At 47.2% G+C, this 22057-nt stretch overlaps 1 protein-coding gene across 2 annotated transcripts in view; it reads right to left on the minus strand.

The window, feature by feature from the left end:
• CPNE3 (copine 3) overlaps positions 1-22057 on the minus strand; it is a 76568-nt gene that overhangs the window by 26229 nt on the left and 28282 nt on the right. For both annotated transcript variants that reach the window (XM_088471397.1, XM_088471396.1), the window contains exons 2-7: positions 11119-11258; positions 9551-9730; positions 4558-4632; positions 2890-2961; positions 1569-1652; positions 469-558 (exon numbers count right to left, since the gene is read on the minus strand). In XM_088471397.1, the coding sequence (XP_088327523.1) occupies positions 469-558; positions 1569-1652; positions 2890-2961; positions 4558-4632; positions 9551-9730; positions 11119-11250 (633 nt within the window). In that variant the 5' untranslated portion in view covers positions 11251-11258. The remainder of the gene's footprint in view (positions 1-468; positions 559-1568; positions 1653-2889; positions 2962-4557; positions 4633-9550; positions 9731-11118; positions 11259-22057) is intronic.

A 22057-nucleotide genomic window follows, 5' to 3' on the forward strand; every position in this document is an offset into this window, starting at 1 on the left:
CCCTGTAGTTGTGCTCCCTAAAGTAGTGCCCCCAATACTAGTGCCCACTCCCAGTGCAGAACAGCCCCTAGTGCGCCCCCCAAACCCCTGTGCAGTACTTACCTTACCACACTGGGCACCGCTGGTTCCACACCATCAGGGCTGCCGTTGACTGGATCCAGTAGGCGTGCAGACTCATGAAGCCACCCACGCACTGCATCACTGGGAACGCTGGCCTCTGTAGTGATCAGAGCCTTCTTTTGCCTCTGATCGCTTCAGAGGCCAGCATTCACAGTCGCGATCAACGTTTTGCAGAAGTGTAGCAACGGCCCCAACGCCCCCCCTTAATCGGCCCCCAAGCCACCACAAGGTCTGCTTACCCTGACTGCACGTCCCTGCCTTCAATGAAACACTCTAAAAAACAGTATTTTGTACCAATGTGGGGTAGCGGAAGAAAGATTATGTAATTTTTTAGAAAAAGTTCTTTACCCGGATGGGCTTGTCCATGTCCCCATTGCAGAGAGACCGAAGCGGTATCTTAAAGGGTCTCCACACAGGATTCAGGTTGTTTTTAATCACCTAGGAAATGCACAAAGATAATGACTATATGATCACACTACACATATCTTTCATGTAACATGTTATGTCCATTAGTAGCAGTATTTTGTTCTACCAGGTGACTCCAGTGAGATTTGTTATTTTATGCAAAGGGAGATGCATCAAACCTTTAAACAGAGATAACATTTGGGGAAGTTGCCCAAGCAACCAATCACTTCCTAGCTATCATTTATATAGCACAGTCTATAAAATGACAGTAAGAAGCTGATTGATTGCTATAGGTAACTTTGCCTCTTTATCTCTTTTGAAAATTTGATACATTTCCCCCATCATGTTTTGTAGAAACGTCCAATCTACTGTTTTTACAGTACATCAGGTTCCCTTCAACACAGGAAAAATGTAAAATGATTTCAGATTAGTGGGACCAACTTCCAAGGGCTAGAACATTATTTCTAGCAGGTGCAAGGCATCTTACAGCAATATGTATTGTATTGAGAGGTTTTAGATGAGGTCTTATAAAGAGGATATTGTCTTTTTTAGGTTTTAGTAAGTTATTGTTTTACTTTGTTTGCAGAGCAGGAATCTGGGGTTGAGGGTTTGTAGTGGTTTTATGGTAGACAGCCATATGGTCGGATTAGGATCTCTCTTGGTTTAACTGAAGGCTCTATTTTGCCATAGCACTGACTGTAATTAAAGTGGAAGTAAACCTAAAATGGTAAATATTATAAAAAACAGCTTTATAAAGCATAAATATATCAGGATTCAGGCTTCAAAGTAGGAATTATAGCAGAAAATAATTCCTCCATTCCCAACATACAGCACAGTTGCCGCACTCATCTGTATTGTTACCTGCACCCGTCCGGCCTAAGGTTAATTATAAATGATGTGATAGACGCGGCCTCAGGCAGGAGTGCTAACACTTCATTTCTCTAACACTAATGGCTCAATCTGCGCAGGAATTGGACACTTATTTTATAAAGATTTTATTAAGTAGTAGCCGTATACAAAAATATTCTGTTTTTTGTCCTTACTTCTGTTCTATGGACCATCTGCCATCTTCCATCTTCGGACTGTCTGTGAAATTCCAAGTAAGGGTCTGACTTTCCGAACAAATCCTGCAGCAATTACATGCACAGCGGTTATATGGAAATCAGATAAAAGATAACAGCAATCCCGGCCAGCAAAATAAGCAGCAGAAAAATGGTCCCCTGAATGTAAAGTCTATGGATTTTAACGGTTTTACAAAAAAACCTGTACTGATTTACATTTGGCAGTAGGTAAATCATACCAATAACATGTATGTGGGACTATAATTCTGATTACAAAGAGCACAGCCCTACAGGGGACGTGTGTTATGCAAAAGCCGACATTGGGAAAAATAAATTGCAGATGACTTCATTAAAAACATGAAAGTTAGCATTGGGAACAGGCTGACATTAAGGGGAAGATTTACCAAACTTTGGAGACCGATAAAGTACCAACCAATCAGCTCCTACCTGCCATTTTTCAAACACAGGGCTTGATTCAGAGATGCCCATTCATTCGACAATAAACATACTTCTTCGGTTATCAGGGGTCTGCATCTGTTCAGGACCCGTTCTGCGTATGTGCAACACGGGTCCTGCGATTTCGCTCGCAGACCTCACAAGCAGCAGCTTGATTGACATGCTGCAGCGTTTGGGAGCAAAGCAGAGGCGTGCCTGGTCAACATTCCTGGAAACAGGTGCGTGTCGCCCCCCATTTTCCGGGAGGGACAAGGCCAGGGTTTGCGTCGACAGAACACCGTTTCCTGGCCTCTAGAGTTACCAGCATCGGGTCAGACTGCGAGAAGCTTCAGCTCCTGCAGCCTGACCAAAGGTGCAACATCGAGACCATCTGTCTCGATGGTGATCCCAGCCTGCGATCATGGCTACAGTGCTGGGATCTCAGATGCAGCAAGGAGGTGTCTGACACCACATTCTGCATTTGCATCAGGGATGGACAGATTTGCACAGACGCTTGTGTGCAGCTCTGCAAATCTGTCCATTTCTGAATCAGGCCCACAGCCTGTAAACTGACAGATAGGAGCTGATTGGTTGGTACTTTATCTCCATCCACTTTCTCTCTCTCCAGGATTTAGGGGGAGATTTATCAGAATTTGAAGTTTATATTCAGGCTCTTTTTTTTTTTTTTTTTAAACAGGCAGATGAGTTGTCAATGCCCCACCCCCAGTTGATGCAAACAGAACATACATGACGGCGGCATCAGAACTCCGCCATGTGTTGAAGTCCATCCAATTTCCACTTCTCACTGCCTAGAAGGCATTAGAACAGGAACCTGAAAAATAATGGTCTAAGGAGATCGGCCCGATACCTTTTTGTCCAGTTTTCGGGCTTCAACTTCAAACTGTACCACTCGGTTATCTTTAATTTCTTCTGCATATATCTAAAAAAGAAAAAAGTATAGATATAAAAAGCACATTTACTTACAGATTAGCAATACAGGGCAAACTGTTATTTGTTTTCTAAGAGGTTTTAAAATGGAAACACTAATTTCCATACAGTAGAGATGCCCAATTTATAGTACCTATTTAGAATAGTTTTTTTTTCCCCAAAAACAATATAAAAGTCATTTTCTAATCATGTTATCAGTCAAAGCAATGCCCCACGTGTTGCTTGTTTGGTTTAGGAATAGGTTTGAAATCTCCTGCTCTGTTGCTGATGATGTTTGGCGCTAACTTGACACTATAATGGTATTAGGGACTGCTTGCAGACATTACCAATCTGTAAGGTTGCCATTGTTTGAATCCTCTTTCCCATAACTATTTTTTCTTCACCCTTCAAATCTAATTGAGGTGTGTGAATCCTCCCATAACACAATAGTTTGATGGGTAAGGAAGAGGAGTCTAGTGGCAATATATTTGTATGGCATCATTAGAGGCAGTGTATTGGTGCCAAGATCATTTCACAAAGAGCTGCCAAAATTACATGCATACAATAAGAGGTGGCAGGTACAACCCTATAGGTTTCTTATATCCTACACAAAGAGATTATATATATATATATATATATATATATATATATATATATATATATATATATATATATATATATATATATATATACACACACACACACACACACACACACACACACACACACACACATAGTCTGGCGTATACTGTAGATTCCACTGTGCCATGTGCCATTAAGCATAGAAAATATCTGAGCATACAGCTTCTGTATCAGTTACTAAATAAAGCTTTGCTGGCTCCCTGCCCATGATGTGGTAACAGGAATGGGATGGGAGGGGGATGAAAGGCCGGACTTTTGTTTGTTTCAGACTCACTTGATACAGGTTGCTGGGCTCCAAAGCTGGGTGCACACTATACGATATTGGCTGATCTTGCGATCTGTAATGGATTGCAGTGACCATTATATATTGTGTGAACTCTAGTTCATGCAGGCGCCCTAGCACTGCCGAAAGGAGCAATGAAGCTGCTTCGGGGAGACAGCGGATTTTTGGATCCGTTGTCTCCGCACCGGAACAATGATGAATTGCTCCGGCGCTCGCTGCGAGTTAGTATGTTAATTTTTGGTGTCCGCTCAGACCCCGATAATTAACATAATGAATAGACCCCTAAATATCCTAACGTCCTATAGTTACTTTAATGATAACAATCATACACTATAAAATGTCAGAGGGAAGGTTCCGTTTAAACCAGAAGAACAGGAGGTACAGTACCATTACCATACAACTACAGTTAAGGAAAGCGCAATCCCTAATATAACAATATGGGATAATAGACCCATTATTGATAAATAGAAGAATAACAGGAGTCACTGAGGAGTTTTATTATATATATATATATATATATATATATATATATATATAAAGATAATCATCCCCATTCACACTGTACCCATGTCTGCCCTGCATGTCACTCCCTTGAGGCGAGCCTCTGTATCCACGGCCAATCATCAACTTTTAAACTTAACCTGAGTCGCAAAACCCTGGTCCCGGCTTGTATCTGGGACGTACCGTAATCGATCCTTTTCCTGCAGGCTTGCCATTTTTTAATACTAGAGGTTTGGTCAGTTTCTTACTGGAAACAATCTTAAAAGACGGAAGAATAATAATGAAACAATTAGTTATTAATGACAAATCAGGCAACAATGTCACATTTACAATTTTTACACATATATTGACACAGTGGAAGTGGTCTTCATTTAAGGAGCAATAAACATGGGGAATAGTCCTCAAAAACTGGGAGCTCATGTCATATAGAAAGCAGTGGTAGTATATGTTGGAAATGATGTGTGGGCAGGTGTTGATATTGCAGAGTTATATAGCAAACACCAACAGGTAATTCAAGCTATGAACAGCCCAGTTACTTAACCAGTGGTGTTGGTTTATTGAAGTATAGCAGGTACAGCTGTACTCACTGTTACATGCACACTGGTAATGAAGCTGAGTGTGTGTCTATACAGCTTATCAGCTGGAGAGTATATTCTGCAAACGGGTAGCGGTGCAGGATGCTGGAACAGTCTTATAGCAGGTAGTAACCAGGTTCTCTCTAGGATCTACAGTCTCCCATCATGTCACTCTATACTACAAAACAAGATGGCCTCTGCACATGCTCAGTAGTGATCACGGTGGCCATCTAGGCCCAGAGCATGAAGCCTCCACGGAGGGACAAGAAGACTACAGTAGCACACTCCTCTTTCAATAGTGTGTGTGTGTGTGTGTGTGTGTGTGTGTGTGTGTGTGTGTGTGTGTGTGTGTGTGTGTGTGTGTGTGTGTGTGTGTGTGTGTGTGTGTGTGTGTGTGTGTGTGTGTGTGTGTGTGTGTGTGTGTGTGTGTGTGTGTACATATATATACACACACACTCTTGATTTCCCTCTACCTCACAGGTACTGTGTAGTATTGCCTTGATCCTGCAGGCACGACCTGGTTGGATGCAGACTGCAGGCATCACAATTAAATTCATTTTGTGCATTTTGCTACCTTACCACACCTGCTTTATTTCCCATCTTAGATTAAAAAAATGATTCTGTCTATCTGCATTGAAGCTCCTGAATCCTCTGCCACCACCACAAATTCTAACAGCTCCGATTTGTCAAAGAATCCTGGCGATCTATCTTATACATGATTGCCAGTCACACTAATGTGAGATTTGCTCTGTAAACATAAGGATGTATTCATCTATGCTCAGGGGCGGATTGGCCACCGGGAGGCCGGGCCAGTTCCCGCTGGGCCGGTCTCCTTGGTGGCCGGCGGACGCCCAGCCCACCCTACCCTTCAATAACTGACCCCCGTCCCGCTGCCGCGATCCTCCAATTGGGCAGCTGCAGAGTGCAGCAGCTTAGTGACGGCGGCCCCCGGGCCCGTCCTTCAATAGTCTAACCCCCTCTCCCGGGTCTCTGCTGCCGCCATCGGAGTACAGCTCCGATCGGGCAGCTCGGCTGCACAAGAGTTAAGGACGTTAAAAAAAAATGGCTGAAGGGGAGCTGCTACGCACACGCCCAGCCACAGCAGCTCCTCCCATTAGTTTTTGCGGAGCCAACAGTCAATACTGACGGCCCCGCCTCCAGCCCCTCCATGGCCCGCTTCCAGCCTCCTACAGTACACAGGCAGCAAACCGGAAGTTCCTGGCACCACTATGTGCAGTGTCCCCGCCTTTCCTCAACCTCCGTCGCCGGCCGTCACCGCCACCACGCAGGGGGGTCGGGTTGTGTGCAGCTGTGATATTGTTGAAAAGGTAATGCTCAATGCTCTGGAAAATTCAATTGTAGTATTAAGTGGCTTTCTACACATGTAATGTAAGCTATACATGTTTTACTAAAGCCTGCAAAGTAGTTTGCATTTCAGCTGTTTACAAAATGATCCCTGCTTTCCACTATGACTCCCATCCTGCCCTATGACTCCCAACCTGCCCCTGCTTTCCACTATGACTCCCATCCTGCACCATGAATCCCATCCTGCCTTATGACTCCCATCCTGCCCCTGCTTTCCACTATGACTCCTATTCTGAACTACTACTACTCTCAGCCTGCCCTCAGACTACTACTACTCCCATTCTCATCCTGCCCCATGCGTCCCACTACTATTATTACTCCCATCCTGCTTCCATGCCGACCCCAGCGGTGGTCTAGTTTATGAAGTTTGTGCTCCAGATTCTAGTTCAGGTGGTACACTGCGCACCCTTTTTTTTTTTTTATTGTGGAGGACTAAGTGTTTTAATTTTTTTCTTGTGGGGTCCAATATTTGTTTTTCTTGTGGGGTCCAATGTGTGTTTTTGTTTTTCTTGTGGGGTCCAATGTGTGTTTTTCTTGTGGGGTCCAATGTGTGTTTTTCTTGTGGGGTCCAATGTGTGTTTTTATTCTTTCCTGTGGAGACCAATGTGTTTTTTTTTTCTGCCGGGTGTCATTGGGCTCAATTCAGTGCTCCCAGTGCTATTCAGTTCTGCGCGCTGTTAGGTCGGGGAATGCCCATTCTCCCGCCCCTCGTGCCTTAAACAGGGTGTTTAGTCGTGAGAACGGGCATTCTCCGATTAAACTTCCCGATGCGATGCGGTTTCCACCTCGCTAAGGGCAGAAAACAGCATTGCGCTGTACTTTTGTCAGATTTCTGCTCTCACACAAGGAGGGATGCAAGAAGAAATCCTTAGACGTGGGTTAACAGCGCGCTGCATTTAATAGCTCTGGGAGCTCCTTCCCAGCGCTATTCAATTTGCATTGAATTGTATCGAGCCCAATGTGTCTTCTTTTTTGTGGGGACCAATGTGTTTTATTTTTTCCTTTGGGGGATAATGTGTTTTTTCTTTTTTGGTGCAGGCCAAAGTGTTTTTATTTTTTTCTTGTGCATTGTTTTTCATCTGCACATGTGTCTGAGTTGCAGTGCAGATTCAGTCGTATGCACGAAGAAGTGTATTATAAATGTGTTGGGTGTTCCTAGGTGGTTACAGGGGGTTTGCTATAGAGACGCTGAATTGCTAACATTGGAGGCCATACTTAGATGGATGATCTGCGCCTAGCATAGGGCTGTTGAAAGTTCCAATGGTGCGACCGATGGCGGTGTCTAAAGTCTTAGGGGTCTACTCACTAATCCTTGGAGAGAGATAAATGGAGAAAGATAAGTCTCAGCGAATCAGCTCCTGTCATTTTTCAAACACAGCCTGTAAACGGACAGTTAGGAGCGGATTGGCTGGGGCTCATCTTTCTCCATTTTATCTCTCTCCATGGATTAGTGAATAGAACCCTTAGACACTGACAGTGGGCATCTCAGTCCTTGCATATTTGGGCTGTACACCAGGGAATGACATTGTAGCGGTATTAGATTAAAGTCAGACGTAATTGCAGCAAAAGACGCAAGGACGGCTGTAACTATGTCCAACTCAAAATCAGGTCCTATGAGAAGGAATCCCACCCCCTCGACAGGCCCCACGCCCATTAGGGCTGCTTCCATAAATTCCCGGGCTGGTTTTCCATCCCAATCCGCCCCTGTCTATGCTGAACCACGCAGTAGGTGGAATAGGACATCTGACTGCAAAAGCCGCTGAGTACACACCTTTACCAGATCCCCAAGTACACACAGAGTAAAGCACCATGCATTGTGATTGGCAAGTCGCTGCAGAATAACCAACAGATGAACAGTAAGTAATGTCTGTCTGGGGCCACCGGCAGATTCCGGTGATGGACGGCAGTGGAGAATGAAATGGAGCAGTAATGTAGTGATGTCATAATTCCACTACATCTTCACATACTTATATTAGATCAAGAGTTGGCCCAATTAAGATTATGGGATTGATTAATAAGAAGTTCATAGCAACCAATCAGATTCTAGCTAACATTTATCTAATACATTCATGAAAATGAGAGCTAGAATTGGATTGGTTGTTACTGAAAACACTTTCACTTGTTTTTTAGTAGAAAACAAGTGAGCAGTAAAATCCTCGGTCCTACTTTGCGCTTTGTACCTCTGTGGTAGGGAAAGTCAGTAAGTGCATTGCTTACAGCAGACGGGCACAGTACAAACTGATCAAATGCAAATACAATTATCTAAATTACAAATATATAGCAAGCTCAATAAGTATTTGTGAAAAAAGTCATAGTAGGCCAGATTCAGAGTTTTCGCAGTTGAGCTATATAAATCGGCAATTTGCACATGCGTCCAAGTCGCACTGCGCAAGCATTAAGGTACATTACCGGTATACGTTTATGATGCCGGCGGTCACAATGCCGACCGCTGGCATCTAGACTACAGAATCCCGGCGAGGGTTAACTAACCTAAGCTGGGAGACCGGCGCCCGGCATCCTGATCGAAGGGATGTCGGGAGCCGAGCGCGGACAGCCGCCGGGGGGGGGGGGGGGCATTTGGGGGTGGGTTAGGTTTAGGGTTCCCGGGGGGGACTTAGGGTTAGGCACACCCCCGGGAGGTTAGTGTTAGGCTAGGGGAAGGGAGGGGAAGGCACCCCTGGGGGATGGTTAGGCAGGCTCCCGGGGGACTTAGGTTTAGGTGGTGGGGAAAGGGGGGGGATTAGGGTTAGGCACAGGGGGGGTTAGGGTTAGGCACCCAAAAGGAGGGTTAGGGTTAGGGGGTAGAGTTGGGTTAGTTTATACTTACCTTCTAGACGATAGGGATTTCCTTGTCGGGCTGGCGCTGCCATCATACCGAATCCACATTACCGTAGTCTTTAACAGCAACTGTCGTTTATGAGAACTGAACATATCCAAGTAAAACCAAACCGCACATCTCTAGTCTCAATACATCTCGCGGGGTCTGCGACATTTGTATACTTTTCCTAAGGAGCTGGGCACAGAGCAGCAGCAGCATTAGTGTTCAACTCTGCATTTTAGTTCAAGGAACACTGGGCCTGATACATTCACATGTAATGGTAAAATGAATATACAGTATGTGGATACTGCCAAAATAGAAAGTCATGGATGAAGCTATGAAAAGGTACATTAGGGACGAGATCACAAAATATAGCAACGTAACATCCACTTTCGCATTTTGGGAGAACATTACTCACCTGCCCCAGTGTGCATTCAAAATCTCCCAAGAAGTCGTCATCGCCTAGATCGTAGCTTTTATTGTCAATATCATAGATCCCAAACTTCAGCTTCTGGACCACTTCAAAATAGTAGTCAATCAGGAACTTCTTGCAAAACTTCGGATTTAAGCAATTTTTTATTCTTTCTGTGCGATCCACCTGCCAGAAACAATGATGACCTTTCACATCACTCTCGTAATGTACCCACATTGGTAAGGACACTATATACTACTAGGCTGCCAGTATACACTAATGCAAAACATGAGAGGAATCATCTCCTTATAAATCAATTGTAACAAAATGTCCCAGGTGTGAACACGCTGTCTACGTGCGAGTCACAGGAGTATATTTACTAAAGTGAGAATTTTCAGAAGTGATGTTGCCCATAGCAACCAAGCAGAATCTACTTAACATTTAACTAGCACCATCTATAAGATAATAGCTAGAATATGATTGGTTGCTATGGGCAACATCTCCACCTCTGACAACTCTCACCTTAGTAAATTACACCACAGAGTCTAACAGGGGGTGTGGAATGTAATGTCGACATTCAGGATGTCAACCTATTCAGAATGTCAAAAAGGACATGTCGACCTGTTCAATATGCTGACATTATGAATGTTGACAGTCAGAATGGCGACGCTGCTATTTCAGCCTAACCCTATCAGGGGCTTCACTAGGATGGTGCAGGAGGTCTGATCACACCGGGTATTACCCTCCAAGGCAGTGACACCAAAATGCCGGCTCCCCCTCGGTGACCTGGACTCGGGCGCTGCACTGTGACATTGTGGAGAGTCTCTGGGGGCAGCTGGGCAGGCCCCCAGAGTGATGAAACCAAAGGCGAGGCTACGCCCCCTCTCCAGGAGACCTGGGTGTCACCATGCTGACTACACACAGTAATAGGAACTCCCTAATTTTCAATGAAGACTCCTGCTAGGGAGAAACGAAGACAAGTTGCGCCCAATCCCCCAAAGCTAGCCTCATTTGGCGAGTGGTGGTGTTGCCCATAGCAACCATATTCTCACTATCATATTTATAGAGCATAGGTAACTATAGATAGAGTTACCTAATAGAAGCTTATGGGCTTCAGACCGGAGATTTCCCCAGGAAAGATCAAATAGGATCCCTCCCAGGCTCCCCTGCGGCTCACGCACGTACAGAATGGCACCCTAGAGACTTCTGGGTTATAAACCCGGAAGTCCCCACAGCGTAAACGACAGTTCTTATTGGAAGAGCCGTCCTTTGCTTAAATGTACATGCATATGGCGTTACTATACGTCTGTATGCATGCGATCAATGGCAGAATACATCACATCCAAAATGCGGTGCTTGATGCGTCCTGTCCCCTGTACATGCCTTTTGATGTATGACTTTTTGATCATCAAAAATAAATAAAATTCTTTAAGAAAAAAAAAAAAAAAAAAATCACTCATATCTGTATACTATTGAATGATTATCATTTGTCTGATATGTCCTGAAACGTTCACATGTGTCCTGAAAAAGGTCCTAAAACTTTCACGTTTGTTAAATAAACATATTGGAAGTACCTCACACCATTGCTGTCCGCTGGTGTTTAGGAGCAGGACGCACAAAGGATCAGATTTGGAGCTGACATCTTTATCTAGCAGATTGTCGCAGGAAATGCTCAGTTCTACTTTGGTCACACACTGTGCAGCCATTTGTAACTCTAAGGAAATAAGGAAACAGAAAAAGATTAAGTTTAAGAGAATAAATTAAACAAATGAATTACAACAAATATTTAGCACACAATATTCAAACACACTGTAACAAAACCACAATCTTTAAAATAACACCAGAGCATAAATTTACTATGTTGCACGATTCAATGCCCCCTCGTCTTTGTCAATTTCAGCAAGCAGTAATTTCTAAATACAAAACACGCTTGGTCTTGATTTAATGCCCCTTTAAATCCAGCCGACAAAAACACTGTAGAGGCGTCAGCTTTGAAGAACACTGATTAATAAATTTACTCCCATAATCTTCAATAGGTTCCTCTTACATGGCTCTCTTGAAGAGCCCCATTTAACAACGATCCTTATTACCAGGGGCATATTTCGTTTTCTTTCTGCCAATTTGGAGTTTTTAGTCTTGCAGTGTAGGCCGTTTCTTCTACCTCGGGAGTTGACTGTGGTCTTTTCAGTTGCGGCTTATACCCTCTTCTCCCCCGGTAAATATTAGAATAGCTCTGAATGGGCTATTTGAAGCGACAGTATCTCTATTCAACAGACTGCCCATTCAGAGGGTGCATTCATTGTAGCCAGAACGCAAATAAACCCATTTTGTGTCCCCTTTATGGTCAATCAGACCACTCTGCTTTGTTTATGATACCTAAATACCAGCAGATAATCACATTAGTATTTGGCCTGAAGGAGCAGTGTCGATACTCCAGGATTGCCTTGAATTTGACTGGGAATGGTTTTTTGAGGAAGCCACTGTAAAACTGTTGTGTAAATGTTGACCGTTTGGCATTCTCAGTATGATTGTATATTTAATGTTGTATTGAAAGTGTTACTGTGTGGAAAACTTTTCGGGATTTCCAGAATGAAAAACCCTGGATGAATAGTGAAGGCTACACTTTGTTTGGTCTCGGGGATAGGGCATTTAAGTCAAAGGATGCTGAAGCATATAGGACAACACACTTAAATTTAAAGGAAAGGTATTAAGTTACTCTAGGAAGATCAAAATTAATTTTAAGGAAACTGGAGATGTTAGGAGCATGTGGCGGGGGCTTCAGCAAATCACAGATTATAAGGGTTAGAATTAAATTCATTTTATGCTAGGTTTGATAAAAGTTAATATCCCATTGGTTAATTTGGATTCTGCAGATGATGCTAGTTTGACCATTTGTGAATCGAAGGTTAGACCTGGTTTCCGTTGACCAAATATTAGGAAAGGACCTTGTAATATACCCAGGAGGGTACTACGTGATTGTGTGGTTTAATTAGCTGGGGTTTTAAAACTACAGCAGTAGTTCTTTTCCCAAAAGTACGTTAGTTTTGGGCTTGAATGATATTCACCATTATTGCCCTGACTGCTCGTGTCTGAAATGTTTTGAGAGAGTAATTGTTGAGCCGCTGAAGAGTGGCATCCCTGTGGGCTTTGATGTCCATTGGTTTGCTTATAAAGCTAACAGGTGCACAGAAGATGCCGTTCTGGTAGTGCTTCATAATGTTCTCTCAGAGAATAAAATGCTTCTGTTCGGCTTTTATGTATAGATTATAGCTCGGTATTCAATACTATTGTCCCTTCGTTGCTGATAAATAAATTATTTAATATTGGCTTCAGTGTTCCAATATGTAAATGGCTGTTGGGACTTTCAGTCAGATCACACCCAGTCTACCAGAATTGGTGCTACAAGCTCACCAGAAATTACGATCAGTACTGGTGTTCCCCAGCGGTGTGTTCTAAGTCAATTATTGTATTCTTTGAACACTTCGGATTGTGTTTCGTCTTCCAAGTCTAACATGATCGTGAAACATGTAGATGACGACGCTGTTGTGGGTTCTATTGAAGATGAAGGCACGTATAAAGCAGAGGTTCAACGCCTTGTACATTGGGGGAAGGTAAACTATTTATATCTTACCAATAAAAAGAACTAACAAAAATATGAGATATAGAGATAACAAAGGTAAGTTCTTACCATTTCTATGAAGTCCATAGGGTTCCACAGAATACCTTAGGGTATAAGTGATGACGTCAGGCATCGAGCACCATAGAGTTAAAGTTTTCAGCCTCCCAGGATGCACTAGGGTCCCCCTCCTATACCTCGCCCCCTAGCCAAGGCATCTCAGTTACATACCAAGCCATAGGCCGAAGGAGGATAAGGAAGAGAGAAAAAAAGATCTGGACACACACAAGAATCACATTCTCACCAGAGGGAGGCGGAAAAACCGGTGACCAGAGAAAAGCTCATCTGCAGCACAGGTGCGACATGGCGGGGGTCCTGTGGAACCCTATGGACTTCGTAGAAATACAGATAACAAATGCAAGTTTTTACCATATCTCATATTTTCTACATCAGGGTCCATAGGGTATTCACAGGATACCTTGGGGATGTCCCAAAGCAGTATCCTTCAAGGGTGGGAACGCTCCTGTGCTGAAAGGAGAATCCGCCGCCCGAAGGAAGCATCCTGAGAGGCAAAGGTGTCAAACGCGTAATACCTCACAAAAAGGTATGGACAGAGGACCACGTGGCAGCCTTGCAGATCTGGACTGCAGAGGCACCACGTCGAGCTGCCCACGAAGGACCCACAGACCTAGTGGAATGAGCCCTCACAGAGGAAGGAATCGAAAGGCCTTCATGAAGATAAGCTTCTGAAATGGCCATACGAATCCAGCCTGCCAAAGTCTGCTTTGAAGCAGGCCAACCCTTTTTACGGAAGCCATAGAGGACAAACAAGACGTCCGACTTCCTAAACTAAGAAGTGCGGTCAGCATAAATCCTTAAGGCCCGCACAACGTCCCAAGTGGCCTCACCCACGGAAAGGACAGGTGAGTTAAAAGCCGGCACAACGATTTCCTCGATGTGGAAACTCGAAACAACTTTGGGAAGGAAACCAGGACGAGTGCGCAGCACCGCCCTGTTCCTATGAAAAATCAGAAAAGGGGGTCTACAAGAGAGAGCCCCTAAGTCAGAAACACGTCTGGCCGAAGCAATGGCCAGAAGGAAAATTGTTTTAGCTGTCAGCCATTTAAGGTCCACTGAGCCTAGTGGTTCAAACGGCGGTCCCTGGAGAGCCCTCAGGACCACAGCTAAATCCCAAGGCGCCACCGGTGGAACAAAAGGTGGCTGAATTCGGAGAACACCTTGCATAAAGGTGCGCACATCAGGGATTGCAGCAATCCTACGATGGAACCAGACGGACAGGGCAGACACCTGTACCTTCAGAGAAGCAAGGCGAAGCCCATGGTCTAGTCCCGCCTGTAAGAAAGCCAACACTCTAGACAGACGGAACTCCCGAGGTGCATAACCTCTCGGCCGACACCACTGGAAGAACGTATGCCACACACGATGGTATATTCTTGCAGAAGAAGGTTTCTGAGCATAGTTCGTACTACAGAGCTGGAAAACCCCCTGGACCTTAACATGGCCCTCTCAACAGCCACGCCGTCAAAGACAGCCGAGTCAGGTCCGGGGGAAGACAAGGACCCTGAGACAGAAGGTCCGGTCGTAGCGGCAACCGCAGAGGACGGTCCACGGACAGACCATGAAGGTCTGAGAACCGGTGCCGCCTGGGCCACGCGGGAGCTATACACAGGAGCGTCCCTCCTTCCTGTTTGAATTTCCGGATTACCCGTAGGAGAAGGGAAAACGGAGGAAAGAGATAAGCAAACTGGAACGTCCACTGGACGGACAGAGCATCCACCAGAGACGCCTTTTCATCTCTTGTGCGAGACCCGTACACCGGCAACTTCTTGTTGTGCCGTGACGCCATGAGGTCGATCTCTGGAGGACCCCACCTGTCCACCAGAAGTTGAAAGACGTCCTGGTGCAAAGACCATTCCCCCGGATGAAAGTCCTGGTGACTGAGAAAGTCCGCCTCCCAGTTGAGAACTCCCGGGATGAATACTGCCGATATGGCCGGGAGATTACACTCCGCCCAGACCAGGATGCGGGACACCTCTACGAGTGCCGCCCGACTTATGTAGGCCACGGTGGTGGTGTTGTCCGACTGGACCTGCACGGGGTAACCTTGGAGAACCCGCTGTGCCTGCTGGAGAGCATTGAAAAAGGCGCTGAGTTCCATGATGTTTATCGGAAGCTCCTTTTCTGCCTGAGTCCATCTGCCCTGGAACAAGTGTGGACCCGTGACAGCTCCCCAGCCCCGAAGGCTGGCGTCCGTCGTCAACAGGACCCAATTTGCCACCCAGAATGGACGACTCTTGTTGAGATGGGTCGTCTGCAACCACCAGGCTAGGGACAGGCGAACCTCCGGAGTGAGTACCATTGTCTGGGACCTAAGACTCTGAGGCAGTCCATTCCATTTGGACAGGATCAATTGCTGCAGAGATCTGGAGTGAAACTGGGCATATTCCACCATGTCGAATACTGACACCATGGAGCCCAGTAACCTCATCGCCGAATGCAGAGACACCCGGCGACTCTGCAGACAACTGCGCACCCTCAACTGTAAGGCAGAGATCTTTTCCCCCGTCACAAAGATCCTTTGCTGTCCGGAGTCCAATAAGGCTCAGAGGTGCAGAATCCTCTGAGACGGGATCAGGGTGGACTTCTGCCAGTTTATTAACCTGCCGTGCCGTTGCAGTACCGCAATGGTCAGGTCCAAGTGGCGTAGAAGGAGCTCTGGAGATCCTGCCAACAACAGAAGGTCGTCCAGGTACGGCAACATGCGGACTCCCTGCAGCCGCAGGGAAGCCGCCATGACCGCCATAACCTTGGTGAATACACTTGGTGCTGTCGCCAGCCCAAAAGGTAACGCCCGGAACTGGAAGTGATCGTTGCGGATTGCAAACCTGAGGAACTGTTGATGGCGTAAAAGAATAGGGACATGCAGGTAAGCGTCCTGTATGTCCAACGACACCATGTAATCCCCAGGTTCCAGCGCCAGAATGATGGACCGTAGGGTCTCCATCCGAAACCTCGGCACCCGCAAGGACTTGTTGAGTGCTTTGAGGTTGAGGATCGGGCGGTACAACCCATTGGGTTTCTGCACCAAAAACAGATTGGTATAGAAACCCTGGCCCCACTTGGAGAATGGAACAGGCACTATAACTCCAGCCTGGAGCATAGTGTGCAAAACCTTCCGCAGTTCCATGGCTTTGATGGAAGACCCATGGTGAAGAATCGGGACGGGGGCCTGTGCCGAAAGGAAAGGGCGCACCCGTGAGAAACCACCTCGTGAACCCAAGTGTCTGTCGTGGTAACCGACCAACACTGGGCGAACTGCAGCAGGCGGCCTCCCACTTTGGGATCCCCCAAAGGGAGGCCCGGACTGTCAGGCCGCAGGCTTGTCATCTGGCTTAGGGGCCGGACGTCTGGTACTCCAGGCCTGCTTCCGGGGCTTGGCCAATTTTTTGGGGCCAGCCTGTCGGGGAAAAGACTGTCTTAGGCCTACCCTGGGCCCTGTAAGGCCGAAAGGATGACGTACCTGAACTGGAAGGAACCGCAGCAGACGGGAGACATGCAGATTTGGCTGCCGCCAGCGTGGCTACAATTTTGTCCAGATCCGGACCAAATAGGACTTCTCCATTAAAAGGCAAAACTTGGAAAGCCCTTCTTGGAATCAGCGTCCGCCTTCCAAGATCGCAACCATAAGGTGCGACGAGCAGCTGCAGCTGCCGAAGAAATCCGAGAAGTCAGGGTACTGATATCCAAGGCCGCTTCATTGATATAAGTGGCCGAATCCCGGTCTGTTCAGCCAAACAGTCGGAATCCAAAGACGCCTCCAAACTATCAGCCCAGCGCTCCATAGCTCTGGCTACCCAACAAATGGCCATAGCCGGCCTGGCTGCCCCCCCCCCTCCCCCGCAAGGGAATACACGGACTTTAGGCAGATCCCCACCTTACGGTCCGTAGCATCCTTCAAGGAAGACATGGAGGGCATGGGCAATGTGGCACTTCGGACTAGGCGTGTCACATGAGAATCCACCTGTGGAGGGGATTCCCACTTACAAAAATAATTGTACGCAAACTGATAAGCCACCACCACGCATCTCTGAGGCTGATACCGTTTGGTCTACTGTCACAATCCGGTGAAAGTGATCCTCTGTGGAGGACGGTGAGCCGGGGAGTTCAGGTGACTATCGGAGTGACTGTGGCTAGGTCTCCTATTTGCGGCCGAACCCAGGTTTGGCTAGACCTGCCCAGAGGCGCGGAGTCTAACTCACTTGGTGGTTTTCTCCAGTGACCCCTCCAATTGGGATTTGTTTTTCCGCTGCACCAAGTGAGCAGGTCGCGGCCCTCTGGACAGGTAACTGGGAATGGCAGAAGACCGGAACTATATTACGTTAAGTTATTGCTAGAACACGGGAGATACACTGGAATACAATTAGAAATCCTGATCACCGGCTTGCATGAGACTACTGAGAATGTACTAAGAATCAGTAAGAAATCCAGGAGCTCACTAGCTCAGCAGCTCAGGGAGATGTGGACACAGGCAGGTTCTGGAGTTTGCTAAATATGCAGGAAAACACAAACATATACTAGGAATTGCACATACAAGAGTAGAGTGGACTCAGGGAATATATTGGGAATGCTAGAAATGTGGTACTGGACAAAGGCCAAATACTGGGAGAGCTAGAAATACTGGGAATAATTATATATGCAGGTGCAGATTGCACAGACAAGACATATAGAGAAGATAGGCATACACTGGGAGAGTGCTAACTGCAAGTGCAGATTTGCACTGACAAGACACAGAGCTGATTGACACAGACATGTGCTGGGAGGTCCAGCTGTGAGCTAATTAATACCAGTAGGTAATCTGACACTTCAGTGATAGAGGGTAATAGCCACAGGAAAGCTGCAATAGCATTAGCAGCACATATACAAAGACACACAGGGAAGGGACATGAAACACTGAAGTACTGTGAGAAAGCTAAAGTCTCAGAGTAAGGTTTAGCATGGAAGCTAATACAGGAAACTGGGAAACTGAGCAGGCTGAAGCAACACACTGAAGGATTTAGCACAGAGCAACAGTGGGAGTAACACAGGCACTTGGAATAATGAAGTAAACAGCGTCTTCCTGGAGTTCTGGAGGCGGATTTATACCCAGGGGTAGCAGATTACTGGAGCACAGCATCAGCTGACTGAAATCATGCTACCATAGGTTAGGAGTACTGTCACATGAGAGGAACTGTCATGGCAGCGCCCATGATGTGAACTCCGATCCCCAGCACACACAGCCGACCATGGAAGCTCGCAAAAAGCACCTAAGGCAGAATACTCAGCCCACATCCATCACTGCACCAGACGCCTGACCGCAAGGAAGTCAGGGGAAGCCGGCAAGGAGGTGAGAGAGGCCGATCCTAGGCTGAACCCTGACAGTCTACGAACTGACCCGAAAGAGGAAACACCGTGGAGTCACCCTTAATATCCTTAAAAAAGGCATATTTTGATTTGGACACCGGAGGATCTTCATCCTCGATCACTAAAGCTGTGCGGACTGCCCGAATAAGTCCAGGAATATAAACCTTGGACTTAGCGTCCGACTCTTTAGAACGGAGAGGTTCTTGGTCAGAAAGATCCAGAATCTCCCCATCATCGGAAGTCACGTCGTCATCCTCATAAGGAGCGGACAGAGACGCCACCGGCCGCTTATGTGGCCTCAACACAGACTCCTCTTTTAACACGTCCCACAAATGCTGTACAGAACTTGTCAGTGAATTAACCCACGCAGGCTCCTGAGAGACCTGGGGAGGGGAAATAGGGAGACTGTGGGGTACCATCAATTGTCTCAGGAAACCCTGCATGGGTGACGACACCACTGACTGCTAGGACAATCCAATCTGTGAGAACGCAGGCTGCGGAGCTAACTGGCCCACGAGGGTTGTAAGCGCTTTGGCGAAACAAGCCCAGGGCAGCTCCTGTACCGGAGCCATGACAGTAATTGGCCACGCCAATAAATAACACTGCCGACATAGCCCCTCCGCGTTACCCTCCCCCTCCGCTATTGGTACCTTACACGTAGTACACATAAGCTGGAGAGGAAAGTCACTCTCAGACATGATGGTAAGTATGTGACCCCTCTCACTGATACTTGCTAGTATAGTGGGAGAACCACCCTGCAATCACCGCACCGCAAGGGCTTTAGCAGAAGAACAGGGACAGTAAAAAGGCTGACAGTAGAAAGTGAAAGTACAGGCAGCAGACGCTAGCAGAAGTCACATACCATGCAAAGAAATAAATTCCTGAACTATCAGCGCTGATCCTCAACTACGCAGACACAGAGCCTGGTAGGACATAGCGCTACATACACAGACCTGTTACCAACGGAGAGGTATGCCGGGGGACCCAGACCACGATGTCACCGATCATCAGTGTAGAGCAGCGCTCACCTTGCTTCATAAAGATGGCCACCGAGGAGCAGAGAGGAGGTCGGCCTGGGGGAGGAGCGCTGCCACAGGGCCAGTCAGCAGAAGCAGAGAGGGCTGTGTGCAGCGGGGGAGGTGCCGGCTGTGTACAGGGAAGGCGCGCTCCCCTTTCAAGCAATTAACCCCTGGGACGCCGCAGCGCTACCGCTCAGCTGCGGTCCACTGTCCCAGGGGGGTAGTGGAAGCGCAGGTTAGTTACTTGGCTCCACGCTGCTGCCAGTCCACAGGGAGCCCCTTGCCTGGGGACTCTGGACCATGAGCAGGACCCCGCTGCTTACCTGCTGCCCCCTTGAATCTGGCCATGGTCCCAAACATCTGGGGTCACCGCTAGCTGTGACCCCAGATGCTTACCAGCATCCGCGGATCAGTACCGGCGTTCTGGTACCGGCGGGGGTGTAGGGAAGACAGCACGGACGTCAGCATTGACTGTCCATGCTGTACTTTCAGATGAGCAGCCACAGCTGCTTGCTGAAGAAACTTCAGGGGCTATCCTTAGCCCCCCTCTAAACAGGTGCATCCGACTCCGAGCCGGGCACCAACGAAACTGGGATGCCTTGGCTCGGGGGCGGGGTATAAGAGGGGGACCCTAGTGCATCCTGGGACAGATCTACACCCACTGTGCATAATGACATAGAAGAGGAGAGGGTGAAGGCGTACAAGGTGTGACCTCACTTGGGCTACTAGCATCTATTCTACAGTGCGAATGGCCTTTTCTTCTTACATAGGTTCAGGGGCATATTAAGAGAGGAGGGGGCTCGTGTGCATTCCCTGTCCGGGGCCCCCTCCTCTCTCCGCGGTAGCCGGTAGTCTGACGTGGCTGACCGGCGACCGCAGCATCAGTAGACTCTGGGCACTAGTCTGTGCCCGGAGTCTACTGCGCATGCACAGGTCACCGGGAAAATGGCACGGCTGCCATTTTGTTGGTGATTTCCTCACTGCACGCAAAATGTTTTGTAACATTTTGTACAGGGCTGAGACACCCAACGCGGGACCTCGGAGAGGTATTAGATAATATGGGTGCAGGGTGTGCGGTGCGGGCCTCCTGGACCCAGGGGACAGTGTGCACCGCACAACCTGCGCCCATTATAGATACGACCCTGCGGAGGTTGCATGCTGCAATTCTGCCGAGGAATATTTTAATACATTTTTATAGATGTGTAATTGAGAGTACACTGACTTATTCCACCTTAGCGTGGTATGGAAATTGCTCCCAGGTAGAATGTAGGTATATAGGTAGGGTAGGTAATGCAGCTGAGCGGGCGATTGCTTCATCTACCCAAAAAAGTGTGGCAAAGGCAAAATATGAGATATGGTAAGAACTTACCCTTGTTATCTCTATTTCTACGAAGTCCATAGGGTTCCACAGGATACCTTGGGGTATAGGTGTGACGTCAGTCATCGGGCACCAAAGAGTTAAGCTTTCAGCCTCCCAGGATGCACTAGGTCCCCCTCCTATACCAAGCCCCCGAACCAAGGCATCTCAGTTAGTTACCAAGCCATAGGCCGGAGGAGGAGAAGGAAGATAGAGAACAAAGATCTGGACACATACAAGAATCACATTCTCACCAGAGGGAGACAGAAAACCGGTGACCAGAGCAAAGCCCATCTGCAGCACAGGTGCGACAGGGCGGGAGTCCTGTGGAACCCTATGGACTTCGTAGAAATAGAGATAACAAGGGTAAGTTCTTACCATATCTCATATTTTCTACTTCAGGGTCCATAGGGTATCCACAGGATACCTTGGGGATGTCCCAAAGCAGTATCCTTTAAGGGTGGGGACGCTCCTGTGCAGAAAGGAGAATCCGCCGCCCGAAAGGAAGCATCCTGAGAGGCGAAGGTGTCAAACCTGTAATACCTCACGAAGGTATGGACAGAGGACCACGTAGCAGCCTTGCAGATCTGGACTGCAGAGACCACGTCGAGCTGCCCACGAAGGACCCACAGACCTAGTGGAATGAGCCTTCACAGAAGGAGGAACCGGCAGGCCTTCATGAAGATAAGCTTCAGAAATAGCCATACGGATCCAGGCTGCCAAAGTTTGCTTTGAAGCAGGCCAACCCTTTTTACGGAAGCCATAGAGGACAAACAAAGCGTCCAACTTCCTAAACGAAGAAGTGCGGTCAACATTAGTCCTTAAGGCCCGCACAACATCCAAAGAGGCCTCACCCACGGAAAGACCCGGTGAGTTAAAGGCCGGAACAACGAATTCCTCGTTAACATGAAACTGGGAAACAACTTTGGGAAGAAACTCGGGCCGAGTGCGGAGCACTGCCTGTTCCCATGAAAAACCAAGAAAGGGGGTCTACAAGAAAGAGCCCCTAACTCAGAAACACGTCTGGCCGAAGCAATAGCCAGAAGGAAAACAGTCTTAGCTGTTAGCCATTTAAAGATCCACTGAGCCCAGTGGTTCAA

Source organism: Taudactylus pleione, unplaced genomic scaffold (genome assembly GCF_031769625.1).
Source record: "Taudactylus pleione unplaced genomic scaffold, aTauple2 ptg000114l, whole genome shotgun sequence".
NCBI lineage: Eukaryota > Metazoa > Chordata > Amphibia > Anura > Myobatrachidae > Taudactylus > Taudactylus pleione.